This window comes from Equus przewalskii, chromosome 4 (assembly GCF_037783145.1).
Source record: "Equus przewalskii isolate Varuska chromosome 4, EquPr2, whole genome shotgun sequence".
NCBI lineage: Eukaryota > Metazoa > Chordata > Mammalia > Perissodactyla > Equidae > Equus > Equus przewalskii.
The window spans coordinates 106707016-106734838 of NC_091834.1; the positions used below are offsets into that span (position 1 = coordinate 106707016).

General features: G+C 41.4%; 1 protein-coding gene across 3 annotated transcripts in view; it reads left to right on the forward strand.

The window, feature by feature from the left end:
- Positions 1–396: 396 nt before the first annotated feature.
- Positions 397–27823, forward strand: part of UBE3C (ubiquitin protein ligase E3C) — a 124045-nt gene continuing 96618 nt past the window's right edge. Inside the window, exons 1-3 of one of the 3 annotated variants that reach the window (XM_070618080.1) lie at positions 397–975; positions 1388–1429; positions 27250–27303. Coding sequence is in view for 2 of the 3 variants with exons in the window: in XM_070618078.1 (XP_070474179.1) it covers positions 910–975; positions 27250–27303 (120 nt within the window). In the remaining variant the exon portion in view is untranslated. The remainder of the gene's footprint in view (positions 976–1387; positions 1430–27249; positions 27304–27823) is intronic. The other 2 variants (XM_070618078.1, XM_070618079.1) reach the window with 2 other exon arrangements.

The window sequence follows — 27823 nt, forward strand, 5'->3', positions numbered from 1 at the left end:
CCACGGCGCCAGCCCCTACACATCTATTTTTGTATACATATATGTCTGTATGTTTATATGTGTATGAAGTACACACATGAACTAGGTGACAAGGTGAAACGTCTGCACTCTCTGCGGGCGCTGAGCATCTAATAAAACTGAGCCTTTTCGTCCCACATCAGTCAACTTTGGCATCAGACCAAAAGCTAGGAGCCGCTACCCAGAAAGCGCGCAAACATCGGGGCGCAGGTGCGCCCGCCCTCGGAGCGCCCTGGCGCGCGGCTGGTCAGCACCCTCCGCGGGAGCCGCCCCGCCCCCTCGCCCGCGCGCCGGCCGCAGAGCCCGGTCGCTGCAGCACCTTCCCACGCTCTGTCACGCCGTCTGTGGCGGGCGCGCGCACGCTAGCGAGTCCCGGACAGACGCGCCGCAGCGTCGATGGCAGCGGGCACGCGCACGCTGGCGGGGCGGCGGGAGAAGCGCCCCGACGTCGATGGCGGGCGGGCGCGCGCACGCTGGCGGGGCCGCGCACGGCAGCCGCGGCCGGCGGCCATCTTCCCTACCGGCGGCTGCTCCCAGTGCAAGTGAGGGGTACGCGGGCCTGCTGGCGCCCTCGGGCTCAGCCGGAGCAGTAGGGAGGCGTGGATGAGGGGGGAGGTGAGGAAGAGCCGCCCCCCAGAGTTACCGCCCATCCTGCGTAAGGGCAGGGCCGGGCGGGCAGAGTCCCGGGCGCGGGCTCGGGCTCAGCCTCGGAGTCGCTGCCCGGCGCGGCCTCGCCCTCGCCCTCGCCGCGGCCCTCCCCGCCGAGACCCCTCCCCCTGCAGACCCCTCCCCCTGCAGACCCCTCCCCGCCAGGACCCCTCCCCCGCCCCCTCCCCGCCCGCCCGCCGCTCTCAGGGTCGGGGCTCCTCCCAGATGGGATAAGCCGCCAAGATGTTTAGCTTTGAAGGGGATTTCAAAACGAGGCCCAAGGTGTCCCTCGGAGGCGCGAGTAAGAAGGTAAGAGAGGCCTGTGTGGCCTCGGCGCCCCGGGGCCCTCCCGGGGGCGGGGGTCCAGGGTCCGGGGCGGTCGTGCGGATCCCCTGCGGGCGGGCGGGGGTCCGGGGTCCGGTATCCGGGGGCGGCCATGCGGATCTCCTGCGGGCGGGCGGGGGTCCGGGGCGGCCGTGCGGATCCCTTGTGGGCGGCGGTGCCGGGGTCCGGGTTCTGGGGGCGGCCGTGGGGACCCCCTGCGGGCTGGCGGGCGTCTGGCCGGGACCCCGGGGGCTCCGTCTCCAGCGGCGCGACGCGCCAGAGGCCTGCTGCTGTGTCACCTGCTTCTGAGAGTGTCGAGCAGGTCTGGGAGGAAGGCTGCTGAGGAAAGGGCTTTGTAGACCAGAATCGCCAATAACCTGCGCTCATCACGTTTCAGAAACTGCAAGGATGCCGAAGGCGGACCGCCTTTTAAACTTAGGTAGTGAAAAAACTCGGGCAAAGGACACAGTGTTTCTCTTCAGAAACGAACTTTAGATACTTTATCACACTTGACTAAGCATAGTGATTGCTTTTAGAATACTACCTAAGGGGTATTTTCTGTTGTAGACGATAAACAGGATGTATTTGTTAATGTCAACAGTCTCTTGACTTTGAGGCACAACTCCTTATAATTGGTCACGGGGCAAGGTTAGGGAAATTATTCTTCACCAGCCTTCTGGGAACGTATTTCTGGAGAGACTCTAGGGGTGTTTTTCTGTTTTGGGTCTTATGATTTATAGTTATTCTTAGGAAAATTGTTTAGAATAAGGGTGGACAAACTGTAGTTATTCTGCTGTCCCGCAATCGTAGAATTCCCAGCAGTCCTCTCTGATGACTGGCATCTATTGATTCACTGGACTTGCTGATAAATAGTTCAGCGTCAGTGTTGCTTCATTCTCTTGCCTTCTGCCACTTCTCCGCTGTTCTGGCTCAGGAATCCCTTTTCTGCCTGTTTTAGTTTTATTAGATTGAAAATAAAAGTGTGGTCCCCGTGCTTAGAGTGTTTGAAAAGTGTAGTGAATCTAATTAGCTGATTGTTTACAAAGAAGTTTTAAACGTCCTTTAAGTGCACTGCATATTCTTTCTTCTAAGTTAGGATATTCTATATATATAACACTTGATAACTGGGTTGGCTTATAACCCTAAGTGGATGCTGAAATCCAAGTAGGCACATCCTTTTTAAATTGTGCTCTGGGGATGCGTATATGATGGTTTGCAAGGGTAGAGGAAAGGAACCGGGCAGGGAGTTGGGAGAGGAGAGTGCTGATAATTTTCAAGCTTCGAGTTTTGCATGATGGTGATTGGTTGGAGGTGGCCGCCTGCAGAGCTTGGTACTAGAACTAGGTACTGTGTAGGTCTGGCAGGCTTGGCATGGGTAGCATTCATTGGCTTGGGTAGTCGTGAAAATTCCAAATAAGATCAAAGGACGTCTGCCTTGGAGAAGCTCTGGGCCAGATGTCTTAGGGTACCAGTGAGATAGAGAGCAGGGGGTGATTGCACGGACGCACAGCACACCAGTGGCAGGTCACCGCTTTAGATCACTATTGCCTCGTTATATAGGACCTTGTGGCATTTGTTACAGACAGGAGTGCCCTGGCTCGCCCTACTAGGGTGTTGATCCTGTTTTTTCACTGGGTAGTACATCTCCACTCTGAGGAAAGTAATCATAAACCGATCAGAATCTTAAGGGGAGATTACACATCTTGGTTTTTAGCTATGCAAAAAAAATATTTTTCCCCATTTTATTGAGGTATGGACTTAACATACAATCAAGGTCACAAACATTGAGTGTACATTAAGTGTTGTAGGCCATGTGCCCTAAAAGAGCCTGAGGAGGAGATCTTCCTGCAAGTGAAATTGAGGAGGGAAGAGGAGAGGGCAGGGGATAAGGAGTCTGCTTTAGCCTGGTCTCACCGAGAACTCTGCAGCACAGCTGCCGTCACAGAGTTATCCCTTCTTGAGGTAAAGGGGCTATCACTTTTTACCCCCATATCATTAGTTGTTGGTTGCAGGCCCCCGCCAGGGTTAGGGTGGGAATGTAACACTGCTGGCCCCTCAGCAGGGGGCAGTTCTCCTGAGAGGATAAGAGTCAGGAGCCAACAGGAGTTAACCTGCTGAGGTGGCAGGGTGGCGGGGGCCTGCACTGGCCTGGTAAAGGAATCCGGGCGGGGAATCATCAATAGGTTCAGCTTGAAGGGTTTTGCATATTGAACACACCCATCTGAGCATCACTCACATCAAGTAACATTCCCAGCATTCCTTAGGCTCCCTCCTGCTCTCTTCCACTCTGTTCCTCCTCCCCAAAGATAACTACTGTTCAGACCTCAATTACTGTAGATTAGTTTTGCCTGTTGAATTTCATGTGAATGGAGTCACATACAGTTTCTTTTTTCTTTGGATATGGCTTCTTTGGCTCAGCATTCTGTCTGAGAGTGGAATCCGTCCACCTTGTTTCGTTGCATTGTGTGAACACACCGCAGTTGATCCATTCTGTTTTTTATGGGTGTTTGTTGTGTATGTCTTTTGGTGGACATATACTCATTTACTGGGTCACATGTTGCACACGGGTTTAGCTCTAGTGCACTCTGCTGGTTTCCCTAAGTGACATGTCTGCAGCGTCTGAGAGTTTCAGTGGCTCCACTTTCTTGACAACACTTAGTATTGTCAGTTCTTTTAATTTTGGCAATTCTGGTGGGGATGTAGTTTCATTGGAGTTTTAATTTTGTTTCCTGACAACTCCTGACGTTGAGCACCTGCATATGCTTATTTTCTTTCATTCTCTTTGGCTGCAGTGTAAGTCCTTTCCTTCATTTAAAAAACAAAATGTTATAATCCTTCCTGCACGTCTTAAATTATTTGAAGTCTTCCCTTCTTCCTTGAACTTGTTGGAAAACTGAGTAGTTGCCTCCTTTTGAATAAATACATCTTTTTTCCAAATTGAATGAATATTTTTAGTGTTTATTTGTAAAGGCTCTGTTTAGGATCTGAAACATTATAGGGAAAAGTCCGCGCCCTCATTATAATCTTGTTGGGGAGATGAGACTTAAACAACTGAGTTAACAATTGAGAGCAATTACTACATTCTTGGTTTCCATTGGAGCTGATCCAGGAAAGGGTAACGTAGTCAGGGCTGGGTCTTGAAAGATGGATAGAGTTAGGGGAGGTGGGAGTCTAGAAGGATCTTTCAGGTGGGTGGAAGGGTATCCATGTGATGAGGATTTTAGGCTGGTTAATTTTAAAACTGCAGATGAGAAGCAGGCTCCGAGGACTGGAATTTGCTTGCCCTTTGAGAGACATGTGCATTTGTGAAAGAAGGGAGATGACCTTGTCTCTAGAAACTCTTAATGGGGAAGGCAAGAACTTAAGTTGGTTACTGTCTGGCAATCTCATGTAACTGATTTAGGGTGGTGGCTTCTGACCTTTACTTAATCCGATTTGATTCTTATCTAAAAGTCATGGGATCACCCAATAGCCAGACCCCACCTGCACTGATACCATTTTAACTTTTTTTCATATTCTTTCCTTTGTCTTGTAAAGAGATGGCTCACATACCTATGCCTTAAATTTAGCCTTACTCTCCACCCATGGTTGCAGCAGCAGCAGCAGCAGCAGCTCTGACTGCCTGTGGGTCCTGTCCCCACGCGCCAGCTCTGCCTGCCCATGGGTCCTGTTCCCATGCCCGCGGCAGCAGCAGCTCCTCATGCCAGCAGCAGCTCTGACTGCCCATGGGTCCTGTCCCCATGGCAGCAGTAGCGGGGGCAGCAGCAGCTCTTCCTGCCCGTGGGCCCTGTCCCCACGCAGCAGCCTGACTGCCCATGGGTCCTGTCCCCATGCCAGCAGCAGCAGCTCTGCCTGCCCATGGGTCCTGTCCCCATGCTGTTCCACACTATTCTCTAAATAAAAGAGCACTATTGCCAGATCTTGAGAGTCGAAGAAATCTTTCTTTCGACTCCTCGGCTCACCGAGCCCGCATCACATGGAGTAGGTATATGCTGGATTCCACTGACTCCAAGTCACATGGGTTTCCACTTTTTAATATTTCTGAAATCAAGATACATCTTGGTGGCATGACAAAGTTTATTGGCAGTATTTTTTTCCTTCCTTGGTAGTGCATAGAAGAATATCTTAGGGATCATTTGATTACAAGTATAGAAATCCAGTGAAACTTGCTTAGTAGGCAAAAGAAAAGGTGTATGGCAAGAATATGATGATATCTCACAGAATGTAAGGACAGAAACATATCCAGATACCAAGTCGTCATCAGCACCAAGGTGCCTAGTCTCAGTCTTTCTCCCTGGGCTGCATGGTCTCCTTCATTCTTAGTTCTCTGCAGACTGGCTTTCTCCTTTTCACTTGCACGTGATCGTGGCTGTGTATTCTTTCCTAGTTCAGGTTTCCAGCTGAGACCATTGGATCTGAATTCCAGTTCTCAGGAGAGGGCATCTGATTGGCCTGTATCAGAGTTCCACCCGAAGAGCTGAGTCTGGACAGGACGTTGGAGTCTTTGGTACAAATAAAGCAGTCTAGATGTGCGAGGGGTGGGGAGTAAATTGTCCAAAAGAGGGAGTGGTTGTTGAATGAAATGTCTAGGCTCCTATGGACATAGGTGAGGATGTTTGACAGGCTATCAATTTTACGTGTGTGAAATGAGGGAGAAATCTGAACTAGAGGTGCAGATTTGGGAGTTTTCAGCAGATAGGTGGCTTAGAATGAAGTCACTTAGGGAGAAGGCTTGGAGTTTGGGACAGAGTGGGACTTGTGGGGTATTGCAACATTTAATAAGCAAGGAGAATGCTTAGCAAAGAATCCCACCTCAGGGAGGAGAAGGAGTGACCACAGAGCCGAGTGCTGCCAGGGATGCAGTGAAGAAGTACTGACAAAGAGGAAGACCTGGGTGCCTGTAGACGGAGCGTATTCCAGGGTAGTAGGGGTTGGAAGTCAAGATTGCAGCACACTGAGGAGTGAACATGGGAAGTCAAAAAGTGGGGAGACCTTTTTTGAAAAGGACTGGAAGAAGATTGCATTCAGGGTGTAAGGAAGGTGTTTGTTTTTTAGGATAGGAGAAACTTGAGCAAGTTTATAGACTGGGGAAGAAGCAGGTAGAGAAGGGAGGGGGTGCGGGTTTTTCAGAGTTCTGGGGGAGGTGAGTGGGAAGAATCAGGTGTGAGCAGAAGAGGGAAGTATTTTGAGATTTAAAGAAAAGAAATGGATGTGGATATAGAAAAGTTTATAGATAGAAGAAAGGAAATTAATATTTCCTTTCCAACTTTCGATAGATAGCTAAAGTGAAAGTGGTGGTAGAATTAATATTTCTCTAATGTGTGTTCATTGCTTTTTTTTTTTTTTTTTGAGGAGGATTAGCCCTGAGGTAACATCTGCTGCCAATCCTCCTCTTTTTGCTGAGGAAGCCTGGCCCTGAGCTAACACCCGTGCCCACCTTCCTCTACTTTACATGTGGGACGCCTGCCATAGCATGGCTTGACAAGCCTTGCCATGTCCGCACCCAGGATCCAAACCGGTGAACCCTGGGCTGCAGAAGTGGAACATGTGAACTTAACTGTTGTGCCACTGGGCCAGCGCCTGTTCGTTGCTTTTTAAAAAAAAGTTAATAAACTCTGTGTTTTAGAGCATTTTTAGGTTTACAGAAAATCTAGCAGATGGTTCTGAGTTCCCTTATGCCCCCTCTTCCACCTCACATTCCCCTATTATTAGCAGCTTGCATTAATGTGGTTCATTTGTTACGATTGATGAACCAGTATCGATACATTAGGGTTCACTCTTTGTGTTGTACTTTCTGTGGGTTTTGACATGTGTAATGAGATGTACCTACCATTACAGTATCATAGAGAATAGTTTATTGCCCTAAAAATCCTCCCTGCTTTACCTCTTCATCCCCCCTTCCCCCCACTCCACAACCCCTTTCAACCACTGATCTTTTTACCGTCTCTATAGTTTTGCCTTTCCCAGAAGTTTCATGTAGTTGGAATCATACGGTGTGTAGCCTTTTCAGATTGGCTTCTTTCACTTAATAGGCATTTAAAGTTTCTCATGTCTTTTCGTGCTTGATAACTTGTTTCTTTTTATTTTATTTTTAACAGACTATGTTTAGAGCTTTTAGGTTTGCAGTAAAATTGATGAGAAAATCCTGAGATAACATACTCTCTCTCTCCAGCACACTGTTTTCTCTGTTATTTACATCTTGCCTTAATGCGGTACGTTTGTTACAATTGATGGACCAATATTGATACATCGGTATTAACTAAATCCTTAGTTTATGTTAAGGTTCACTCTTGGTGGTGTACATTCTGTGGGTTTTGACCTTTTCAGATTGGCTTCTTTCACTTAGGAATATGCTTTTAAGGTTGCTCATGTCTTTTGTGGCTTGATAGCTCCCCCACCCCCCCAGTCATTGAATAATATGCCACTCTTTGTTTTGTTATGTTTAGTTTTTTGAGGAAGATTAGCCCTGAGCTAACATCTGCCACCAATCCTCCTCTTTTTGCTGAGGAAGACTGGCCCTGAGCTAACATCCATGCCTGTCTTCCTCTACTTTATATGTAGGACGCCTGCCACAGCATGACTTGTCAAGCGGTGCCATGTCTGCACCTGGGATCTGAACCGGTGAACCCCAGGCCGCCGAAGCAGACCGTGCGAACTTAACTCCTGTGCCACTGGGCTGGCCCCAATCAGTATTCCACTCTCTGGACGTACCACAGTTTGTTTATCCATTCACTTATTGAAGGACATCGGGGTCACTTCCAAGTCTTGGCAATTACGAATAAAGCTGCTATAAACATCCATGTGTAGGTCTTGTGCGGACATAATTTTCAACTCCTTTGGGTAAATAAATACCAAGAAGTGTGATTCCTGGATCATATGATAAGAATGTTTTTAGTTTTGTAAGAAACTGCCAAACTGTCTTTCAAAGTGGCGGCACCATTTTGCGTTCCCACCAGCAATGAATGAGATTTCTGTTGTTCCACATCCTTGTCAGCATTTGGTGGTGTCAGTGTTTGGATTTTGGCAGTCCTAATAGGTGTGTAGTGGTATCTCATTGCTTTTATTTGCGTTTCTCTGATGACATGTGATGTGGAGCATCTTTTCATATGCTTATTTGCCACCTGTCTGTCTTATTTGGTGAGGTGTCTGTTCATGTCTTTTGCCTGTTTTTTAACTGAGTTGTTTGTTTTCTTATTGTTGAGTTTTAAGAGTTCTTTGTATACGTTTTTTATATAATTGTATGTAATTTGTATATATACAGGTCCTTTGTCAGATGTGTCTTTTGCAAATATTTTCTCCCAGTTTCTAGCTTGTCTTTTCCTTCTCTTAACAGTGTCTTTTGCAGAACACAAGTTTTTAATTCTAATGAAGTCGAGTCTTATCAATTTTTTCTTTCATGGGTTATGCTTCTGATGCTATGTCTAAAAAGTCGTTGCCAAACCCAAGGTCATCTAGCTTTTCTCCTCTGTTTATCTTCTAGTAGGTTTATAGTTTTGTATTTTACATTTAGGTCTAGGATCCATTTGGGGTTTATTTTTGTGAAAGGTATAAGGTGTATGTCTAGGTTTTTTGCATTTTTGTTTGTTTGCATGTGGTCTCTAGTTGTTCCAGTATGTTTTGTTGAAAAGCTATCCTTTCTTCATTGAATTGCCTTTGCTCCTTTGTCAGAGATCAGTTCTGGATCGATTTCTGGGCTCTCTACTCTGTTCCATTGATCTGTTTGTTGTTTTGTTTTTACCAGTACCACACAGTCTTGATTTCTGTAGGTTTATAATAAGTATGAAGTCAGATAGTGTCAGTCCTCCAACTTTGTTCTTTTTCTTCAGCATTATGTTGGCAATTGGGGGTATTTTCCCTTTCCATATAATCTTAGAGTCAGTTTGTTGATATCCACAAAATAACTTATTGGGATTTTGATTGGAATTGTGTTGAATCTGTAGATCAAGTCAGGAAGAACTGATCTTGACAATATTGAGTCTTCTAACATGGATTATCTGTCCGTTTGTTTATTTCTTTGATTTTGTTCATCCAAGTTTTGTAGTTTTCCTTATATAGACCTTATATATATATTTTGTTAGATTTAGACTTAAGTATTTCATTTTTTTGTGTACTAATATCAATGATACTGTGTTTTAATTTCAAATTCCAGTTGTTCGTTGCTGGTACAGTTATGCACCACGTAACAATGTTTTGATCAACGACAGATTACAGGTAGGATGGTGGTTCCATAAGAATAGTGCCATATAGCCTACGTTTGTAGTGGGCTATACCATCTAGGTTTGTGTGAGTACACTCCATGATGCTTGCAGAACCACGAGGTCACCTAACAACACATTTCTCAGAACATATCTCTGTCGTTAAGCGATGCATGACTGTACGAGAAAGCAGTTGACTTTTGTCGTTTGTATTTACCAATTGCTTCTAGTTTCTCAGCATTAAGTATTATGTTAGCTGTAGGTATTTTGTGGTGGTTCTTTATCAAGTTGAGGAAATTCTCTGTTTCTAGTTTACTGAGAATTTTTATTGTGAATGGGTGTTGGATTTTGTCAGATGCTTTTTCTGCATCTGCTATGTTCATATGATTCTTCTTTAGTCTGTTGATGTGGTGGATTACACTGAGTGATTTTTGAATGCTGCACCAGCCTTGCATACCTGAGATAGCTGCCACTTAGTTGTGATGTGTAATTCTTTTTGTACACTGTTGGATTCAATTTGCTAATATTTTTGTTGGGGATTTTTGCATCTACATTAATGAGAGATATCAGTCTGTAGTTTTATTTCTTGTGGTGTCTTTGTCTGGTTTTGGTATTAGGGTAACGCTGGTGTCGTGGAATAAGTTATGCTTTAGGGCCAACCAAAACCAGCTACTGCCATTTTAATTTCCCCCTCTGAGAAGTCTAGACTGCTTTTAAGATTGTAAGAACTCTGATTGACTGGCTTTATAAAACTGCCATTTATTGTGTAATTGAAGGTCTTACTTAAGATATTTTAACTTAAAAAAAAAAATCCATGCTATTTTGTTTGAAAAACAGGCACTTGATGTATGTATGTATTGTACTACTCTGTGTACGTTGCAGTGGAACATAAAACTATTTCTTAGAGATCTGGTATCAAGTAAAGTAGGGATGTTTTCTGAGATCAGATTTTAAAATGTTGATTTACTGTCAGGACTGGCATTATTACCCTTACAGTTTTATCTAGCAGCACCACGTCTGTTCTCTTGAATATGATTGTCTTTAGCCTTCACATATGAGACCAAAAAACTGTAGTTCCCTGTGGCAGATAAGGTCCGGAGTTCTTGATCTGGTTCTTAGGAAAACCCAGCAGAACGGAAAGGCTGAGACTGCTTGTCTAATTCTCTTTGTACTTTTGTACTTTTATAAGGCACCTGGGGTACACGATTGAAGGAGGCACTCACTCAGTCGAGTTGCACAAGGACAGGTTTAAGGTGGCACGTAGCTCAGGTTCATGCTGCAGCTGACCCTGCACTGGCACGGCCCTGAGAGTGAGCACCTCTTTAAATTTTGTGCCCCAGGCACCTAGCTTGCCTCACCCTAGTCCCTGCCTGGCTTTGCACACTCCAGTATGTGCTGATTTTCTTGGATTACAGAGTTAATTGCCAAGCAGGTCTCTTAACTAAGATAATAAATAGATCATCCCATAGGACTGTAGAAGAGCCTCAAAAAGAGGTTCTTGCAAAAGCAGTGAGGAGCCTTCCTCTGTGACTTTCCCTTTATTCTTATAACTTTTGGAGTTTGAAAGTTAGTCATCTTACTCTTTGGCTATGACCCGTATTTTATTCCACCATAGCAGTAGCTGCTTTCTACATGTCCTTGTTCTCCCGCCGTGGCCTCTTCGTGCCTTTCTTTACTTGCCCGTTTATCAGCATGCATGCGGGAGCAGGAACTGTCTTCTGGTGCTGTGTCTCCATAGTCCCTCACCTTCGGTGGTGATCAAGTTAAAGATGGAAATACCTGCTGGTGGCGTGGGTGGCAGTGTTAAATTGGCACAACCTACCTGGGGTACAGTTTAACAATTTGTATCAAGAGTCTTAACAAGGTACATCCCTTCTAATCTAGTAATTCTCCCTTTAGAAATTTATTCTAAGGAACCAATTTGACAGGTGCATGGGAAAGATGCATGGGAAAAGATGATGATTGTGGAATTAGAATATTGAAAAATTTGAAACAACCTGAATGTCCAACAATAGAAAATTTGCTAAACAAATGGTAATATAACAATGCAATGGAATACTGTACAACCATTTAAGGTGGTCATGATCTATATTTATTAATATTTATAACATTGTTAATTATATTTATTAAAATGATTCATTGTTAGTGGAAATAAGTAGAATATAGAACAGTGCTGCAGTCTGCGTTTAAATTATATTAATTTGAACAGTCACAATGTCTGCTTTCCCAGTTTCTTAGTTTCCACTAAATAAAGTACATGTAGTAGTTCTCTATTCCTGCATAACAGTGGCCGAAGGCAGTACATTTTCCTTCTCTCACTCAGTTCTGTGGGGCAGATGTCTGAGAGAGGCTGTGGGGTGGTTCTAGCTCAGGGTCTCTAGGAGGCTCAGGCTTCTGAAGCCTTGCCTGGGACTGAGGGATCCTCTTCTGGGCTGGCTTATCCATGTGCCTGGAAGTTAGTGCTGGGTCTTGGAAGGAGATGTCCACTCTCTGCCACTTGGACATCTCCCTGTGGCTGCTTGAGTATCTTCACGGCATGGCAGCTGGCTTCTCCCAGGGCCAGCGTTTGACGGCAGTACCCGTTACGAGGTAGTCCTGAAAGTCACACACTGTCACTTCATCATATTTGTCCATCCAGTCCACACTCAAGGTGAAGGCAATCAACCTCCACCTTTTAAAGGGAAGTCGTATCAAAGAGTTTGTGGAAATATTCTAAAACCACCACAGAAGGAGATACTGATTTTGGCTAAGTTGTAAATGATAGTACTGCAAGACTTTTATATATGCTATTTTTCTGTCTTTTTTTTTTTTTTAAAGATTTTATTTTTTCCTTTTTCTCCCCAAAGCCCCCCGGTACATAGTTGTGTATTCTTCATTGTGGGTTCCTCTAGTTGTGGCATGTGGGACGCTGCCTCAACGTGGTCTGACGAGCAGTGCTATGTCCGCACCCAGGATTCGAACCGACGAAACACTGGGCCGCCTGCAGCGGAGCGCGCGAACTTGGCCACAGGGCCAGCCCCCTATTTTTCTGTCTTAACCTAAGACTTAAATATTATGGCTTTTCTTTTCTCCTACTATATCGAATCAGTAGATATTGGCTACTTACCTATTATGTAAATAACAAAGTAGTTAAAAAGCAAATGTTGTCAACTAAATAGTTTTTCAACAAACATTTTGGTGAAACTTAGTTCACTCAGAAAATTTTGTAGCTCTACACCTTGTTTGGAAATGTAACAAGGAAAGAAACTTGTAAACTAGCAACAGGATAGAAAACTGGCAAAGTAGAGAACTGACTTAAAATGCCCTTCCAGACAAGGCTTCCTGACTGGATGCTGACTTTCCTCGGACACTCTCCCACTTCACTCACCTCTCTTCCGTGTCCTGATGCGTCTGCTTCCTATTCTATGGTTGTCAATGGTGACAACCCAAAGACTCTCATTCCAAACTACTTTACTCCACTTGGCCCAACTGTATATCCCTCTTTTTCTCCAAGGGTGGTTGGATTAAACAGGAAAATGATCTAACTAAGGGAATTCACATTGTTGCAAATAACTGACAGCTCCTTATACTTCTGAGGCTTTTTTGAGGAACATGCTTAGCTCAAATAAATTGCCTGTTAGATGACATTGCAAGTAAGATAATGCAGGGAAGTGAAAGTTTTCAAGCAGCATAAGGAAGAAGATAATTTTACAGGGAAAAGTTTACAAGGAAAAGTGAAACTAGTTTACAAGTTTCTTTCCTTCATAGGGTAGGAGGTAGATGCATCAGGATGTGGAAGAGAGGTGAGTGAAGTGGGAGAGTATCCAAGTAAATTTTTGACCATTTGAGAACTTTTTTGGACAGTCTTGTACCAGAATGGAGGGAGGTGGTTTGTTTTACTTCTCTTCTAATATCACGTGTATCCTGTTCGCAGAGCCCCAGGCAGTGGTATAGTGTTAGTGCCCTAGGCTTCTGTGTGCTGGACTGGGGTTCTTACTACTATTTACGTATGAACATTGTTGCCACTAAGTTAGAAGCAACAGCATGGGCAGAGGTGTCCAACCGTGGAGAAGTGGTGATCACCTACAGATTGTTCAGTGAGGGCCTAAAGCAAGGGGACAGGAGCCTGAGTGGAGGGGGAGTTAAGAGCTGTTGAGGAGGTGGAATTGATGAGATCTGCAATGAGAGGGTCTCTTCAGGTGTCTGGGATGTCTGGAGTCGAGAGTGACTCCGTAAACCAAGACGATGTTAAATTCCTGGGGACTTGTTCAATTTGAGATGCTTGGGGATGTTCAGTGGACAGGCGGAGTGCTGGTCTGGAGCTTCGGGTAGAGACTGGGAGTCCCTCTGTCTGTTAGCATGCGGTAGCTGAAATTGCGAGATGTGCTGGAATCCTCATGGGAAAGTATTCTGCTGAGAAGACATGTGAGTGCAAGATAACGCTTCGGGGACACCAACGTTACAGAAAAAGTAGAGAAAGGGGGGCATGCAGAGGAGATTGTGTAGCCAGGAACTGGTGGGTAGAAACCAGCGTGTCTGTCCATGTGTGGGTGGACACTCGTCATCAGATGATGGTTTTTACTGAGAGGGAATGAGCAGCTGCACAGAGAAAAAGCAGGTCTTGTTGGAGGACCTCCTACCTTCTCTACCGATTTTGAGGCTTTGTTTGCTGTAGCTGTAACTCTATCCTGTGCGTTGACCATAAGCTGAGGGTCAAATTGTTCCATTTATTTTCTAAAAGTAAAATTTATTTTTATTTTTTAAAATTAGCATGCATATTTATTGTATGAACTTTGTATAAAGTATACATGTTCATCCTTTATTTTTGGACATTTAGGTTCTTTCCATTTTATCGTGAACAACATCTTTATAGCCAACAATTTATAATTATTTTTAAGGGTAAGTTGCAGAAGGAAATTAAGTTGCTTGGTCAAAGTATGCGCATTGCAGAGGGTTTTGATACACTTTGTTCTCAAGGAAAAGTCATGTCCTGTTTCTGTTCCCTGGTCTAAGCAGTTAAGTGCTTCCTTTGCATCCTTGTGTTCTTGCAGAGTTCTGCACAGTGAGCCTCCAGGGCGTTTTCTCTCCTCCCTGTTACAAGTAGATACACTGCTCTAGTCAGCGTTTGTCCTGCAGCGTGCTTTGCTGATTGCATTCCTCTCATTTCATCTTGACTCCTGTTCTGTGAGGTGAACGTGTTTGTGTCCCATGGAGGAAGAAGTCAGGGCTGAGAGCCCAAATAATTTAGTGAAAACCACAAAGCTCAAGTATCTGAACCCTGATCTGTTCACCGTTGTACTGGATGTCGTGTAGCCTGCACATCTTGTGTCTGTCTCCTGCTTTACTTAAGCTTTCCTTTAACAGTTTGGGAAGTGGAGGCCTATTTCCTGCAGGCGCTGAGAAGGTGGCTCTAATAGTCCTATGTCTTTTTGGATTAATTTTCCTTATGATGCAGCTTTAGTGCTCTCTTTAATGTTTTTAAGGAACATTGGTAAACTCTAGTGTGTTGACACGTAGCACAGTTCATATCACATCTTTACTGCAGAACATGAAATTGTAAAAAGTATAATATAGGGAACTTGAAAAAATGTTTCTCTCCATAACCAGCTTGTCTTCGACTTAGTTGTTCATATTTTCTGGGCTTCTCTTTTCCACATCTTATAATGTGAAAGTCACAGTTTTTGATAATGAGAAAGTCAGACTAGATTATCACTAATCTTCCTTGCTCTAATAATGTTTCCATTTTCAATCTCCAGTTAGTGGCCTTTAAAAAAATGGTAACTTTTTTTTAATAGAAAAAAATTATAAAAAGTGAGATCCTTCTAAAGGGCGTATAATGAAGTCTTCCTCTGTAAATAAACATAGTCCCCCTAATTTTTAAAATAAAAATGAGAGAACATACTGTTTTTCTAAGCATTCTATCTTAGTGGTGATTTCATACCAACACCTTTGATCTTTGTAATTATTTTCATGGATGCGTAATATTCCACTGCATGGTTTATATCATATATCCACTTTTTATGGATGGATATATATAGGTTGTTTTCAGAGTTTTGCTATTAAAATAGTGCCATATTTACCACACAATTCTGGTGTAAGAAATGAAAGTCTTTTAGAATTTAATAATGAGGTAGAAGCTATTACGTTTTGCTTTGGAGACTTTGTTTTAAAATGAGCTCTTTTCTGATTTTAAAGTAATGTTTATTATAGAAAATTTAAAATATATTGAAATATATAAAGAAAAATTACCTATTTGGAACCCCATTTACCACTTAGAAATAAAACACTCTTAATATGTGGGTAAATATTTTTCTAGTCTTTTTTCTATGTATTTTTGGATTGGGAATTGTATTGCACGTTCTGTTTTATAAATATGATTTTTAGTAAGATTACGGTATTCTGGTGTACCTTGAAATATTTTTTGCACATATGTGAAGTTGATTGCTCTTATATTTTCATAGAGGTTCTTTTTTCTTATAGGTCTACCAGCAAAGGGAAAACACACAAATCATGGGTTGTGCATTATTCACAAATAATACTTTTGCTAACTTTTAACATTTTAATTAACTCAAACGGAAGTGTTTTACTTGCGTATTCTTTGAATTGTGTAAATATATTAGTATTGTGTCAGTGCAGAGAGTGGGGAAAATACTAACTTGAAACAGATGTGAGACTGACTCTTCTGTTTACCTTGGTAAATGGAGCAAATTGCTAATAGAAAACAACCCAAATAGGTGAAACAAAGGAAACCTCAGAGTTGTTTTTTAAAAATCAAGATAGTAAAAAAATGTGCTAACGTTCTTTTTATAAATGGTTAGCAATCAATTGGAGCATTTGGCTTTATGGAAATTGTCAGGTTATATAAATTTACTTTGACATAGACACAAATTTTTGACCATAAAATTTTTTATTCTGATGGTTAATGAAATCTAATTTAAGCTATTTATGACTTTTTTAAAAACTTTGTTTTGTTACCACCAAATTTATTTGCATGAAGACACATTTTTTCCCATTTAAAAACATCTTTCTTAATGGTATTTGTGAAGTTTGGCTGTATTTAATTTTCAGAGGAGATAAGATAATGTGCCTAAAGCTCAAAGATCAAATAGAGAAGTTTGCTGTCATTTACTATTGTTTACATATTGACAATAGGTTTAGTGTCCCAGCTGTGGAGGTGAGAGATTAGCATTGAAAGTAACACGTCTGCTGTAAGAACAATAGGCTTAGTCATTCCCAAAACGCTTGATTAGTGTGTTTTATGAAACTGATATGTTACTGCTACCAGGAATCCCTAACTTTTCTAGGCCTGTAGAATTTAAAACGTAAAAGATGTTTTCAAGTATAAGTATAATAAATTAAAGACAAGAACTTGTTAAGAATCAAAATCTAAATATGCTTGTTGCTGGTACGTGATTATTCTTTTCCTCCCAGCCGCTTAATTATGAACTTATTCTTGGTTATGTTGTGCTGTTGTAAAAAATGGATGTTCTCATGTTACTTCATTTGTTTTTTTATTCTAAAAAAGTGAGAAAGTATTACATGTACATGAATAATAATTCAGGCAGTAGAAAATAACCATTCAAATAAAACAATGTCTTCCTACCTTTTCCCCCCACCCCCCAGCCCCATTCCCTGATCCTTACAGTGAGGCCTCTCTTCTCAGAGCTGTTTGTGCATAGGGACTCACTGAGGTGTGCTCACTCTTCTCTCGTTTAGACAGCGTTAGAGCACAGGAAACAGACTGCTGTACTTCTCCTCCCTAGTAGTACATCTTGGAGATAGTTCTAGACACGTGCAAATAGATCTACTCGTTCTTTTACAAAGCTATATGGCACTCCATGTAATGAATGTTCCATGGCTTGTTTAGCTGTCATGTATTTTAATGGCCATTTAGGTTGTTTTCAGTTTTTTGCTAATTTAAACAACTTTGCAGTGCATATCCTTGCATATATGCCTATAATATGTGTAGGTTAAATTTCTAGAAGTGCTAGGTCAAAGGCTATGTGCCTTTTGAATTTTAATAGGTATTTCCAAACTGCACTCTAAGGAGGCTACGTCAGGTATGAAGTAGCTGCTCTCCGCTGTCTTCATCTCACAGCCTATCTAAGGTTAGATAGGTTCAAAAGCCTATTTCATTGTTTTTATTGCGTTTTTTCCTAAAATGAGTAAAGGTAAAGTTCTTATGTTTAAAAGATATTCTATTTCCCTATGCACTGTTTATAGCTTTTGCTAATTTTTGTTCGGTGGTTGATTTTTAAAAAAATTGTTGAGAGATTTTACAAATAATTGGTTTCACAGTGTTACAAATATTTATCCCCACTTCGTCACTTTTTTTAACCTTGGTTATGATATTTTTCTGTGTAGAAAGTTTTGATTTTTGTGTAGTCAAATTTATCGTTCTTAACTTGAGGACTTAAATAACTTAATGACAGACAGTGACAGACTGAGTGTGTGGTGAACAGACCTTTCTTAGAGAAAGTCTTCCTCCGCAGTGAGGTTTTTCTTTTTAATTCTCACATCCACGTACTTTTATAGAGCTGTGTATGTGTATAAATCTTAAGTCGCTCAGGAGTCTGTTTTGATGTGAAGACCAAGGCTACAATGTCATTTATTTAGACCACTCAGTTGTCTCAACACTATTTATTGAACAATATACACTTGTCTCTGTAGATTTGAAATGCCACCTTTATCACTTGCTGAGTTTCTATTTCTATTTGAGTGTCCCTGGAGACCTGACATTGACCTGTCTGTTCATGCTTTAACCTCTTTAGTATAGGTCAGTGTTTGTCCCAAAGTATGGCGTGTGATAATTTAGGTGGTTTTTGAAGGAACATTCTCAAAATTCAGTAGTATTTATTTCAATGTCCAGTAGAAAACTATAACTAGGATATAAAATCTATGACTGCCCTGAAATGCTCACTCATGACGAGGCTAGAATAGGGAGCTTTGTGGATAAGCCAAGCATGCCATTGAGGGTGTCAACTTTGAGTAGTTGCAATTTGGGAATATATGCATAGCATGGACTATATATATGTGGTCCTAGTCCTTATCGCTAGTGTGGGTTTCTGTATGCTGAATCTCCTTATGCATTGTGGTAGGTTTGTTTATTTTTTTAGCGGCATAATGAAATTTCACTTTCAGAAGTTGACAATTATTTACTAGCGTGAGCCACATATAGGTATTCCTAACTGCGAATTAAGATCATGTCTGTGCCTTTATTTTTTCCACCTGACGGCTGGACCTGACATAGGTTGGGGGTGAAAGGAAAAACAGTGTCATTTTTAAAGCCTAAGGGTGAAGATCGTCTTATAAACAAAGGCACTAATGGTAATTATGATTCTTGCATGCTTAAGGATCACATTAGTGACCCACTAGAACCAGCTTTTAGTCTTGTAAACTTACTGGCTACATAGAAAACACAAAAAAGTATGATGAAGATTTTTGGAATTTGGTTTTTCATGCACTAGCTGGGAGAGTGAACCTATCCTGTTATGAATCATGGTGTGAAACCATCGTTCTCAAAGTTTGTTTTGAAACCATGAGGCATACTACGCAAAACCTGTCAGACTTTTGGAAACAAACAGGAAAGACTTGTATACAGCCTGAAAGCAAGTGCACAGGGTGATGGGAATTAAAATGCAAAAGGAGGACCCTCCCTCTCTGGTATTTACCGCAAAGGCTCGAGCTGATTGGCCAAACCATGAAAAGTTATGATTGAAAGTGACGACGGGCAACAAAGCAAATAACAATTGCTGAGCTTCCTTCGTTCAGTGTCAGTGGTTTAGTTCATCGTCCACTTCCAGAGGGCCCTGCATGTGGAGCTGCTGGGAATCTCCCAGGGCAGGCAGAGGTGGTGCTGCTCGCTACAGACTGAGGAAGGAGCCCGCTGATAGCTAATCCTTTACTGTTTGTTTATGACTTTGTGACAAACAGTAACACAGACTTAACGTGTGATGTCATGGGAAGAGCAGAGGTGGTACGAGAAGCCGTGGTGGTTCAGTAGGGGGTTTGATCCAGTGTGTACCAGCACCAAAAACTTGACCCGTTCATATCTAAAAGGAGTCCTGCTAATCTCATGTATGCAAGAATGTTTGATTAGTACCTAATGGGGTGTCAATTCAGCCCTCCTGTTAAAGGCAGGTGACTTAGTTCTCTAGCTTTGTGAAGATATGAACAATAACTACAAGCACCCACTTCCTCTTATACTGAAAGCACAAAGGACTCCCTTTGACTGTTACTGCAAGAGGAACGGCAAATCTTTGTGGAGTAAGCCTTCCACCTGAAGCCATGGGATACACACCCTGATTGTAGGGGAAAGAATTATGAAAAACTGAAAAAAGTATTTTGAATACCACATTTACAAAGTTAAGAGTAAAGGTCTCCGTGAGTATGGTGAATGAATAGAGATGAGCCCCACCTCCCCTTTCAAAATCATTGAGAATATTACTAAAATAAAAGGCCACATTCAGAAGATTAGACCCTGGATGCTTTTTTGAAACAAAAGCTTATTGAACCAAAATCACACTCGGTGTTTTGGTTAGGAATTCATTTTCAGAATCTAATTCTATCAGAGAAGGTGGTTAAATACCATTTGCCTGATCTAATGATAAACATGTTAGTGTTCTCTGTGTTGTTTAGTATTAAAATTAAAAATAAAATTATAGAGTCTTAGCTTCCTCTTAAACTTTACATAGCAGCTCATATTGCTTTATTGTGATTATAAAGTGTTACTTTGCTTTGAGGAACTTAATTTCAGATGAGGCTTTTCATAAGTAAATTTATTAGGTTTTTATTGTAATCCAGTGTTTATTTTTTAATTTAGTTCATTTAAAATGTAACAGTATAGTTTTGTTTTCATTGTATTTATTTTCATGAGTACCTTCTATTTGTGACATTGATACGGTCTTTTCCTTTAGTGATCAATGTAAGGTTTCTGCTGGAAATGAATACATTTAAGTTAAAAAGAGTCTACTTTAAAAAAAAAAAAGTCTTCTGGTCAAGACTTAACACAAAAGTTATGTTGTATCCTTTGCATTGTGTCAATATGGTGCATGATGTCCTTGTGCCTTACCATTGGTGAGGGTTGCCTGGTCACTTGGTGTCTGCAGTGTTCTCTGCTGTGTATTTACTGTTTCCCTTGGAGGTTGATAAATATCTTGAAAGATACTTCAAGATTAGGCAAATCCTGATTTTCTTCAAACTTTTCCCACTAATTTTAGCATGCATCAGTACGTCTTGTCTGCGACATTTATCATTGTGGTGTTTGGTGATGGTTTTTCTCGTCTACATTTATTAACTGAATTCTGTAAGGAAGAGATTTTTTCTTCTCTATTTATTTGGTTATTTATATAAGTATGAAGACATGGATATATATTGTATCCTATACATTAAAATCCAATGCTCTCGTTATTGTATAACCTCACTCTAATCATGAAAGAATATCGGAAAAACCCAAATCGAGGGGCAGAGTCCAGGATATGAAAGACAAAGATGGAGGAACTATTATAGATTGGTGAGGATTAAGAAGAAATAGTTATTAAATGCAAGGTGTGATGCTATTGGGATCCTAGAACAGGTAAAGACCATAGAAAAATTGGTGAATTTTCAGTACAGTCTGTAGTTTAGTTAGTAATATTGTACCAATGTTAATTTCCTGTTCTTGCTACCTGTACTCTGATTATGCACAGAGAATGGGTAAGTGACGGAAGGGATAAGGGAACTCACTGTATCATTTTTGCAACTTTGTCTAAGATGAGTTCAAAATAAGTTTTAAAAGTGAGTTTAAAGAGTAAATATTAAGTAAATAACAGTACAGATGGTATAGGTATGGTCAACTTGGTGAAGGTGGCAAAGAAATGTCTCGAGACTGGTGGAGGCTGTAGTCTGGCTGGGGAAGGAGGCATGGCTCGTGCCAGTGAGCCACCTTCATTGCTGCTCCCTCTCTTGAGGTGCATTAAGATAAGTGGTCCTCACTTGGCCACTGCTCAGCCTTCCATCCTTCTGTGCGTTCGTTACTGCATAATATATAGAACATGTGGTTGCTTTTCCCTACCTTTGTGGTCACGGTCCCACTGGTTTCTGCTATAACTAACTGTAGGCTTATGTTACAGATTACTCTGCTTGCTTAGTCAAGAATTTGCTATGGGTGATCTGTTTAAAGACCTCTCTAGGGGCTTGTCAAGCAGGGGCAGCTTGGAGGTTGAAGGAGCTAGCCTGTCCACCTACGTATCATTCTTCCCAGAACGAATTGGGCTCACCAACATTTATGAGTGACTGATTAGGTAAGAAGTACCAATGACATTTATAATATTACTTAAAACACTGTTGAAATTATTTGTTGACTTCCTGAGGAAATTTGGAACATTGGAGTTGTCTTTTGGATTTGCCTGGTCAGTATTCTGATTTTGGTGGCACTAAATGTTGGAAGACTTGGGTCTTTCAAATATCAGCCTCAGTCGATAAGTGGTTTTACCACTTATTTATCATGAATTTTTTCTCAGCTTTAAAATCTTCTTTGAAGCTTCGAACTTCCCAATTATACCTTTATTCTTTCTAAATTTAATCCTTCAATCATTAAGTTGGGTGCAATGCTAAATATCAGGGTTACAAAGAGGAATAAGACAGAGACTTATTCTTAAGGAACTCATAATTTATTGAGGGAGAAGCAAACAAATACAATTAACTTACCTTTACTCTCTTCTCTCTTTGGGTGCACTAAGATAAAAAATATTTTTCTCCTTAAATAGACGCTGTGTTATATCTATAGGTGATAAAATCCTAGAGCCTCTGTTAGGCATATAAATACAGACCCCGCTAAATATTTAATATTATTCTGCTTGTGAGGTTCAAATTTGGTTTGCAGGCCAGCAGCCTTGGTGTCTCTTCCTGTCTGTCTGAGCGTGGGCCCTGAAGTGCCACTCAGCTGTGCTCATTGCAGGCAGCTTCCTCTCCTTGGGTGCGTGCAGTCCTACCCCACTGTTTTCTAGGTGGAGGTCTAACTTGGCATCCACTAGTACTTTGATCATTCAGTACTTGCTGTTTTAACTGATGGAATTCAAGTTTTATTGTCTTATTTTCTGCTTTGAGGGCTAAAAATGCACCCTTCTCCAAAATAATCATGTCTGCAGTAGCACTGTGACATCGTTTGCTGAAGAGTGATCTCCTGCAGAGTTTTGGTGGCCATGCCTGTGTAGATGATACCCAGGTTGGCCTCTGGTTTTGGCTAGTGCAGACACAATCATTTTCTGCTCCTTCAGTAGTAACCCCTACGTGCTAGGTACGCTTGGATGAATGTCGTGTGTGCCAAAGCAGTCTCTTTACATTAGTGAACTCACCCTTTTCATCATGTGGAGGAATGGCAGTGGTGGTGGTCTTTTAGGGAGAACTTTATGGAAGACGTGTTATTTAAGCTGAGTCTTACGTAAGATGAGTGAGTGCTTGCTAGGTGGTGTGTCAAGAGGGAAGGCCACATTGGGCAGAAGCAGCAGGGTGTTTGAGACTTGGGGAGAGCAGCATTTGCTTGAAGCAGCGTCAGGAGATGGTGCAAGAGAGCTAGTCGGGGAAAAGGCGATGTTTTGACCATAGTATTCCTATGCTAGGGCTGTATTTGTACTTGATCCCTTAGAGTACCTTGATGGTCTGAGATAGGCTATCATGAAAAAGAAGAATAAGGGCAATGTAATAGGTTGTACATAAATTTGGTTAGTTTAAATAATTGAACGTTGAGAAGAGATGGTATTCAGTGATCTGTTAGGAAATGATTTTTTTTTTAACGGTTGGCCACCTGAGCTAACAACTGTTGCCAATCTTTTTTTTTTTCCTGCTTTTTCTCCCCAAATCCCCCCCCCCCACCCAGTACATAGTTGTATATTTTAGTTGTATATTTAATTGTGGGTCCTTGTAGTTGTGGCATATGGGATGCCGCCTCAGCGTGGCCTGATGAGCGGTGCCATGTCCATGTCCAGGATCCGAAACAGCGAAACCCTGGGCCATCGAAGTGGAGCACGCAAACTTAACCACTCAGCCATGGGACTGGCCCCTGTTAGGAAATGATTTTGAGAGCAGATTGCAGTTTGGAGTTTGTTTTAAACGGTTGTCAGCCCTGTGTGAGGTGATGCAGATAGAGGATGGGAAGCCATGGAAGGAGTTTAATCTGAAGTGATGGGTGATTTGAACTCTACATTTTCAGTCCAGGCTTCTTCTGTTGTCTTATTACCTATTGACTTGTCAGTCCCATAGATATGTCAGCATCATTGATTTTAAATTTATCATCATCTCCCTTCCATCCCATACTGTCTTGATTTAAGGTTCATGTAGCCAGAGATAAGCGTTCTCAGATTCATTCTCGATTTCCGACCTCTGACTCCTACACAGAGCTGGGAGTCCAGTTCAGCCCCCTCTCCTTCATCCTTCCCTTTCCTCCCCGGCAGGCACGCTCTCATGCCTCTGCTGCTTCACATGCTTTCTGCCTCTGCTGGGATGTTTTCCCATCTTGTCATCATCTTGCTGAACACAAAGATTTCTTTGGAATTCACCTTTCCTTCTGAGTGTTCTCTGGGTCACTGGGGCAGGTGGTACCTGTTCTTTCTCTGTGCTGTCTTATACTCTGTGCATACCTCTGTTAAAATGTGCACTCATGAAGGCAAGGACCGAGTCTGTTTTATTCAGGCTTTATTGTTAGTGTCTAGAATTGTGTCTGGCCCACGGTAGGTAGTCAGGAAATAGGCTTCTTTTTCTCCCACGAAACTATGCACCCCCAAATGGAGACATTCTCTGAGGTGGGGAATATAGGAAGAGGCTCTGGTTCTGGTCTGGAATTTGGTTACAAGTTCAGGTGCTACATCTTGACAATTTACATAATTTCTATTCATTGATTATGTACTCTATCCCATTTTTTCTTTCTGTGCTGAATTGAATTTTTATGGCAACCTTTGTGTCCTTGGTCTTTTTGATTGCTTAGTTCACCTTTTCTGGACATTCTGTATCCTCTGTTTTTCAATACCCCCTGCTCCCCGTGCTTTCTGAACTCATGCCAAATTTTGGTGATCAAAAAATTTTTTCTGTGGCCTCTCCGTCCCCACTAGCCTTCTTTCTGTTATACCTTCCAGCTTATGTATTACGAGGACAAAAGATTTTTTAAATTTCTCAAAATCCAAAATAATATGATCATATCATACTTAATGTTCTTTTTCAAAGTAATTAGCACACCTCTTAATGGCTTAGGCTCTGGACCTGTCTGAATTCAGATCTTGGCTCTACCGCTTTTGAATGTCAATTTTCTCATCTGTAAACAGGAAAAATAATAGTACTTACCTCAGAAGGTTATTCTGAGGAATACATGAACTAGCCAAATCCCACGTTTAGAAGGTTGCTTAGCATATGGAGGGTGAGCCTTCAGTCTGAGTTTCTGTGTTGCACACGTGTTCTCCTCCCTCTGTCCTTCCTGTGGGAGGGCACAGTGCACGGGTCTAGACAAATCAGTGTTGGGAGCAGCTGGCACTGTTCCTAGAGTCGGCTTTCCAGTGTGACTGACTTGATGTGTGGCATGAGTTGACCTCTCCCTGTAGACCTTTCTCTTTTCTCTGTAAATATGTAGGCAGCAGGAGTACTCTGAAAGAAAGGCCTTAACATTCTTTAAAATACAGTTTCATTGTTGAAATCGCATGTCAAGTTTTGTGTGTGTCCAGTGCTTTGGATTTGCATGCTGTGCTTATTTTATTACTTTTATTTATTTTTTATTTATTTTTTATTTTTTTAATTTTTTTAATTTTTTCCTTTTTCTCCCCAAAGCCCCCCGGTACATAGTTGTATATTCTTTGTTGTGGGTTCTTCTAGTTGTGGCATGTGGGACGCTGCCTCAGCGTGGTTCGACGAGCAGTGTCATGTCCGTGCCCAGGATTTGAACCAACGAAACACTGGGCCGCCTGCAGCGGAGCGCGCGAACTTAACCGCTCGGCCACGGGGCCAGCCCCTATTTTATTACTTTTGAAATGAGCTGTCTTTTAAGTGGGAAGCTTTGTAGCCCTTGCACGGGTGAGAGAAGTAAGCTGCACATTTCTATGGTGGCCAGGTGCAGGGATTTTAGTCTGCAGGTGATCGAAGGTGAGGACTATCCGTCCTCAGCACGGACAGCGGTGCCTCTTGTCCCTCATGGCTCCTCCCTTAGCATAAGCATCCAACTGAAAGGACAGTTTCTGAGAAGTTCTCGTCTGCAATTAGAATCCACTTATGCTTTTTGGTACTTAGTACCAATTTTGATTTTTAAAATACTGCAGCCTAGGTACTGTGTTGCGGGTATCCAACAGTGCCTTTCAGCCATTATGGCTACTCCTCCTCTTAGACTATTTTGTTTTACTCAAAGGAAATGTTCATTAATTCATTTTATAAATATTTATTGAATATCTACATGGGCCAGACACTGAAGCAGATGATAAGGACATGGTGGTAAGGAGCAGGTGAGGTCCTCAAACCCGTGGGACTTTCAGATTCATGACAACTAAGCTTATCTGTGTGTTGAAGTAAATTTAGTGACTCTTTTGCCAACATGTATCATTTTTCTAACTAAAATGTTGGTTTATTTAGTTTCAGACGTTAGACATTTTCTTTTTAGTTGTAACAGTGTATGCCATTTTAAGAACTCTTAGGGCCGGCCAGGGGGCGCAGCAGTTAAGTGCTCACGTACTGCTTCGGCAGCTTGGGGTTCGCTAGTTCGGATCCCGAGTGCGGACATGGCACTGCTTGGCAAGCCATGCTGTGGTAGGCATCCCACATATAAAGTGGAGGAAGACAGACATGGATGTTAACTCAGGGAAGTCTTCCTCAGCAAAAAGAGGAGGATTGGCAGCAGACATTAGCTCAGGGCTAATCTTCCTCAAAAAAAAAAAAAAAGAAAAGAAATATTAGTTCTTTAACTATAACCAAATAATGAACATACTAAATCTGGACAAATGGAGATAGAAGGAAGAGAAATTAAAGACGTAAACATACCAATTCTATTCATTAATAAATATAATGACTAGAAATATGTTTGTGTTTTTATCTAGAAGATTTCCACAGTGCTGAACCTTCAACTTTGCACTTTTACTTTAGGTTTTCCATCCCCCCTCTTAATTATGTTTAAAACAAAATATTTTTCTGACTTTGGACATGTGGTGGATAAAGCCTTTTTATTTGAAATTCAAGAAATGAAATTTTCTGTAATGGAAGCTATCTGGAAGATTTATTTCTTTGGCTTTAAATTTTGTCAGTGAGAAACTTTTCATTCGACACATTGTGTGTTCGTTCACATATCAATGTGTAATTTAAAATTGGCTTAATTACTTGCTTTCTGACGCTATTCTAATGTGGTGTATGTTGTTAAGAAATTTAAGTTTATTAATTTTTCTAATGATTCATATGTAGTGTCTGAGACCTTTAGTTTATTTTGGATTAAACTTACAAGAACAAAGTGCCTGTATACTATAGACTGGATCAGTTCTGGGGGCAGAAGGAGGGTTGTCTTTAAGTGTTTTTATTTTATTTGAAATGTTTAACTTTCCCGTTTATTATTTCAGTTCCTTCTACATAACAACTAGGTTTGTTCAAAATTTAATTTTACTTATAAAAAAATATTTTTAAAAATTTGGTAACAATAAAGAAATTGATTTTTTCATCAAATTTTTATTGAGATAATCGTAGACTCGTGTGCAGCTGTTAGAAATAATTCGGAAAAGTCTCTTGTTCACATTGCCTCATTTCCCCTGGGGCTTATATTTTGCAAAATTGTAGTACATATCACAACCAGAGTATTGACATTAATGCAGTGCACTGATCTTGTTCACATCTCCCCATTTGTGCGTGAGCTCGCTTGTGCGTATAAAGAAGTCAGAGTTTATTCTTAATGAACTACTGAAATGCTAACTTGAGTTTCTGTGACCTCGGGGAGAACTGTTTAACCTCTTGTGCACCAGATTTCTCACTCAGTCAGGTAGTTTGATTGGATGATCTTTAGAATCCTTTTTGGGTCAAAACATTCTATAATTTTTGTATGAGAGTATTTTAGAATTTAAAATTATAACCTTTATCTTTTCTCTTTTTTTGTGTTTAGGAAGAAAAGGCTTCTCTTTTACATCGTACTCAGGAAGAAAGAAGAAAGAGAGAGGTAAAAATAGTTTTGTAATAGTTTCTATAGACAAGCATTTTTCCAAAGCCTTTCAATAAGTCTTGGTTTTACCGTTACATGCATATAGATGTATGTATGTTATATATGACATACTACATATATTTTTATGTATATTAAACTTTAGAAGCATTTCTGGATTTGTTGGATTTTACAGTAGGTCATTTATTCTGGAACCAGTGTAGAAAAGAGGGGAAATGGGCTTTTAGTTCACTTATTGCTTATGATGTGGTTTCTGGAAAACCTAGAAAATGTTAGTATATGATTTTCACATTTTGCCAAGCAAAAGGAGGAAAACTCACTGTTGAGGCAAATATCTTAACTATTGTGAAGGAGGTAAATACATGAAAGGAGCCAGTGACATTCATGGTTTTATTCTTTATTTTACATTTCATCTTTCTGGTGATAATTTCTTAAAATAGCTTTACTTTGTTGATTAATCAGCAATTGTAGTATCTTATGCCCTGCTTTTCTAAATAGTTTTTTGTTTTGCTTTATTTTT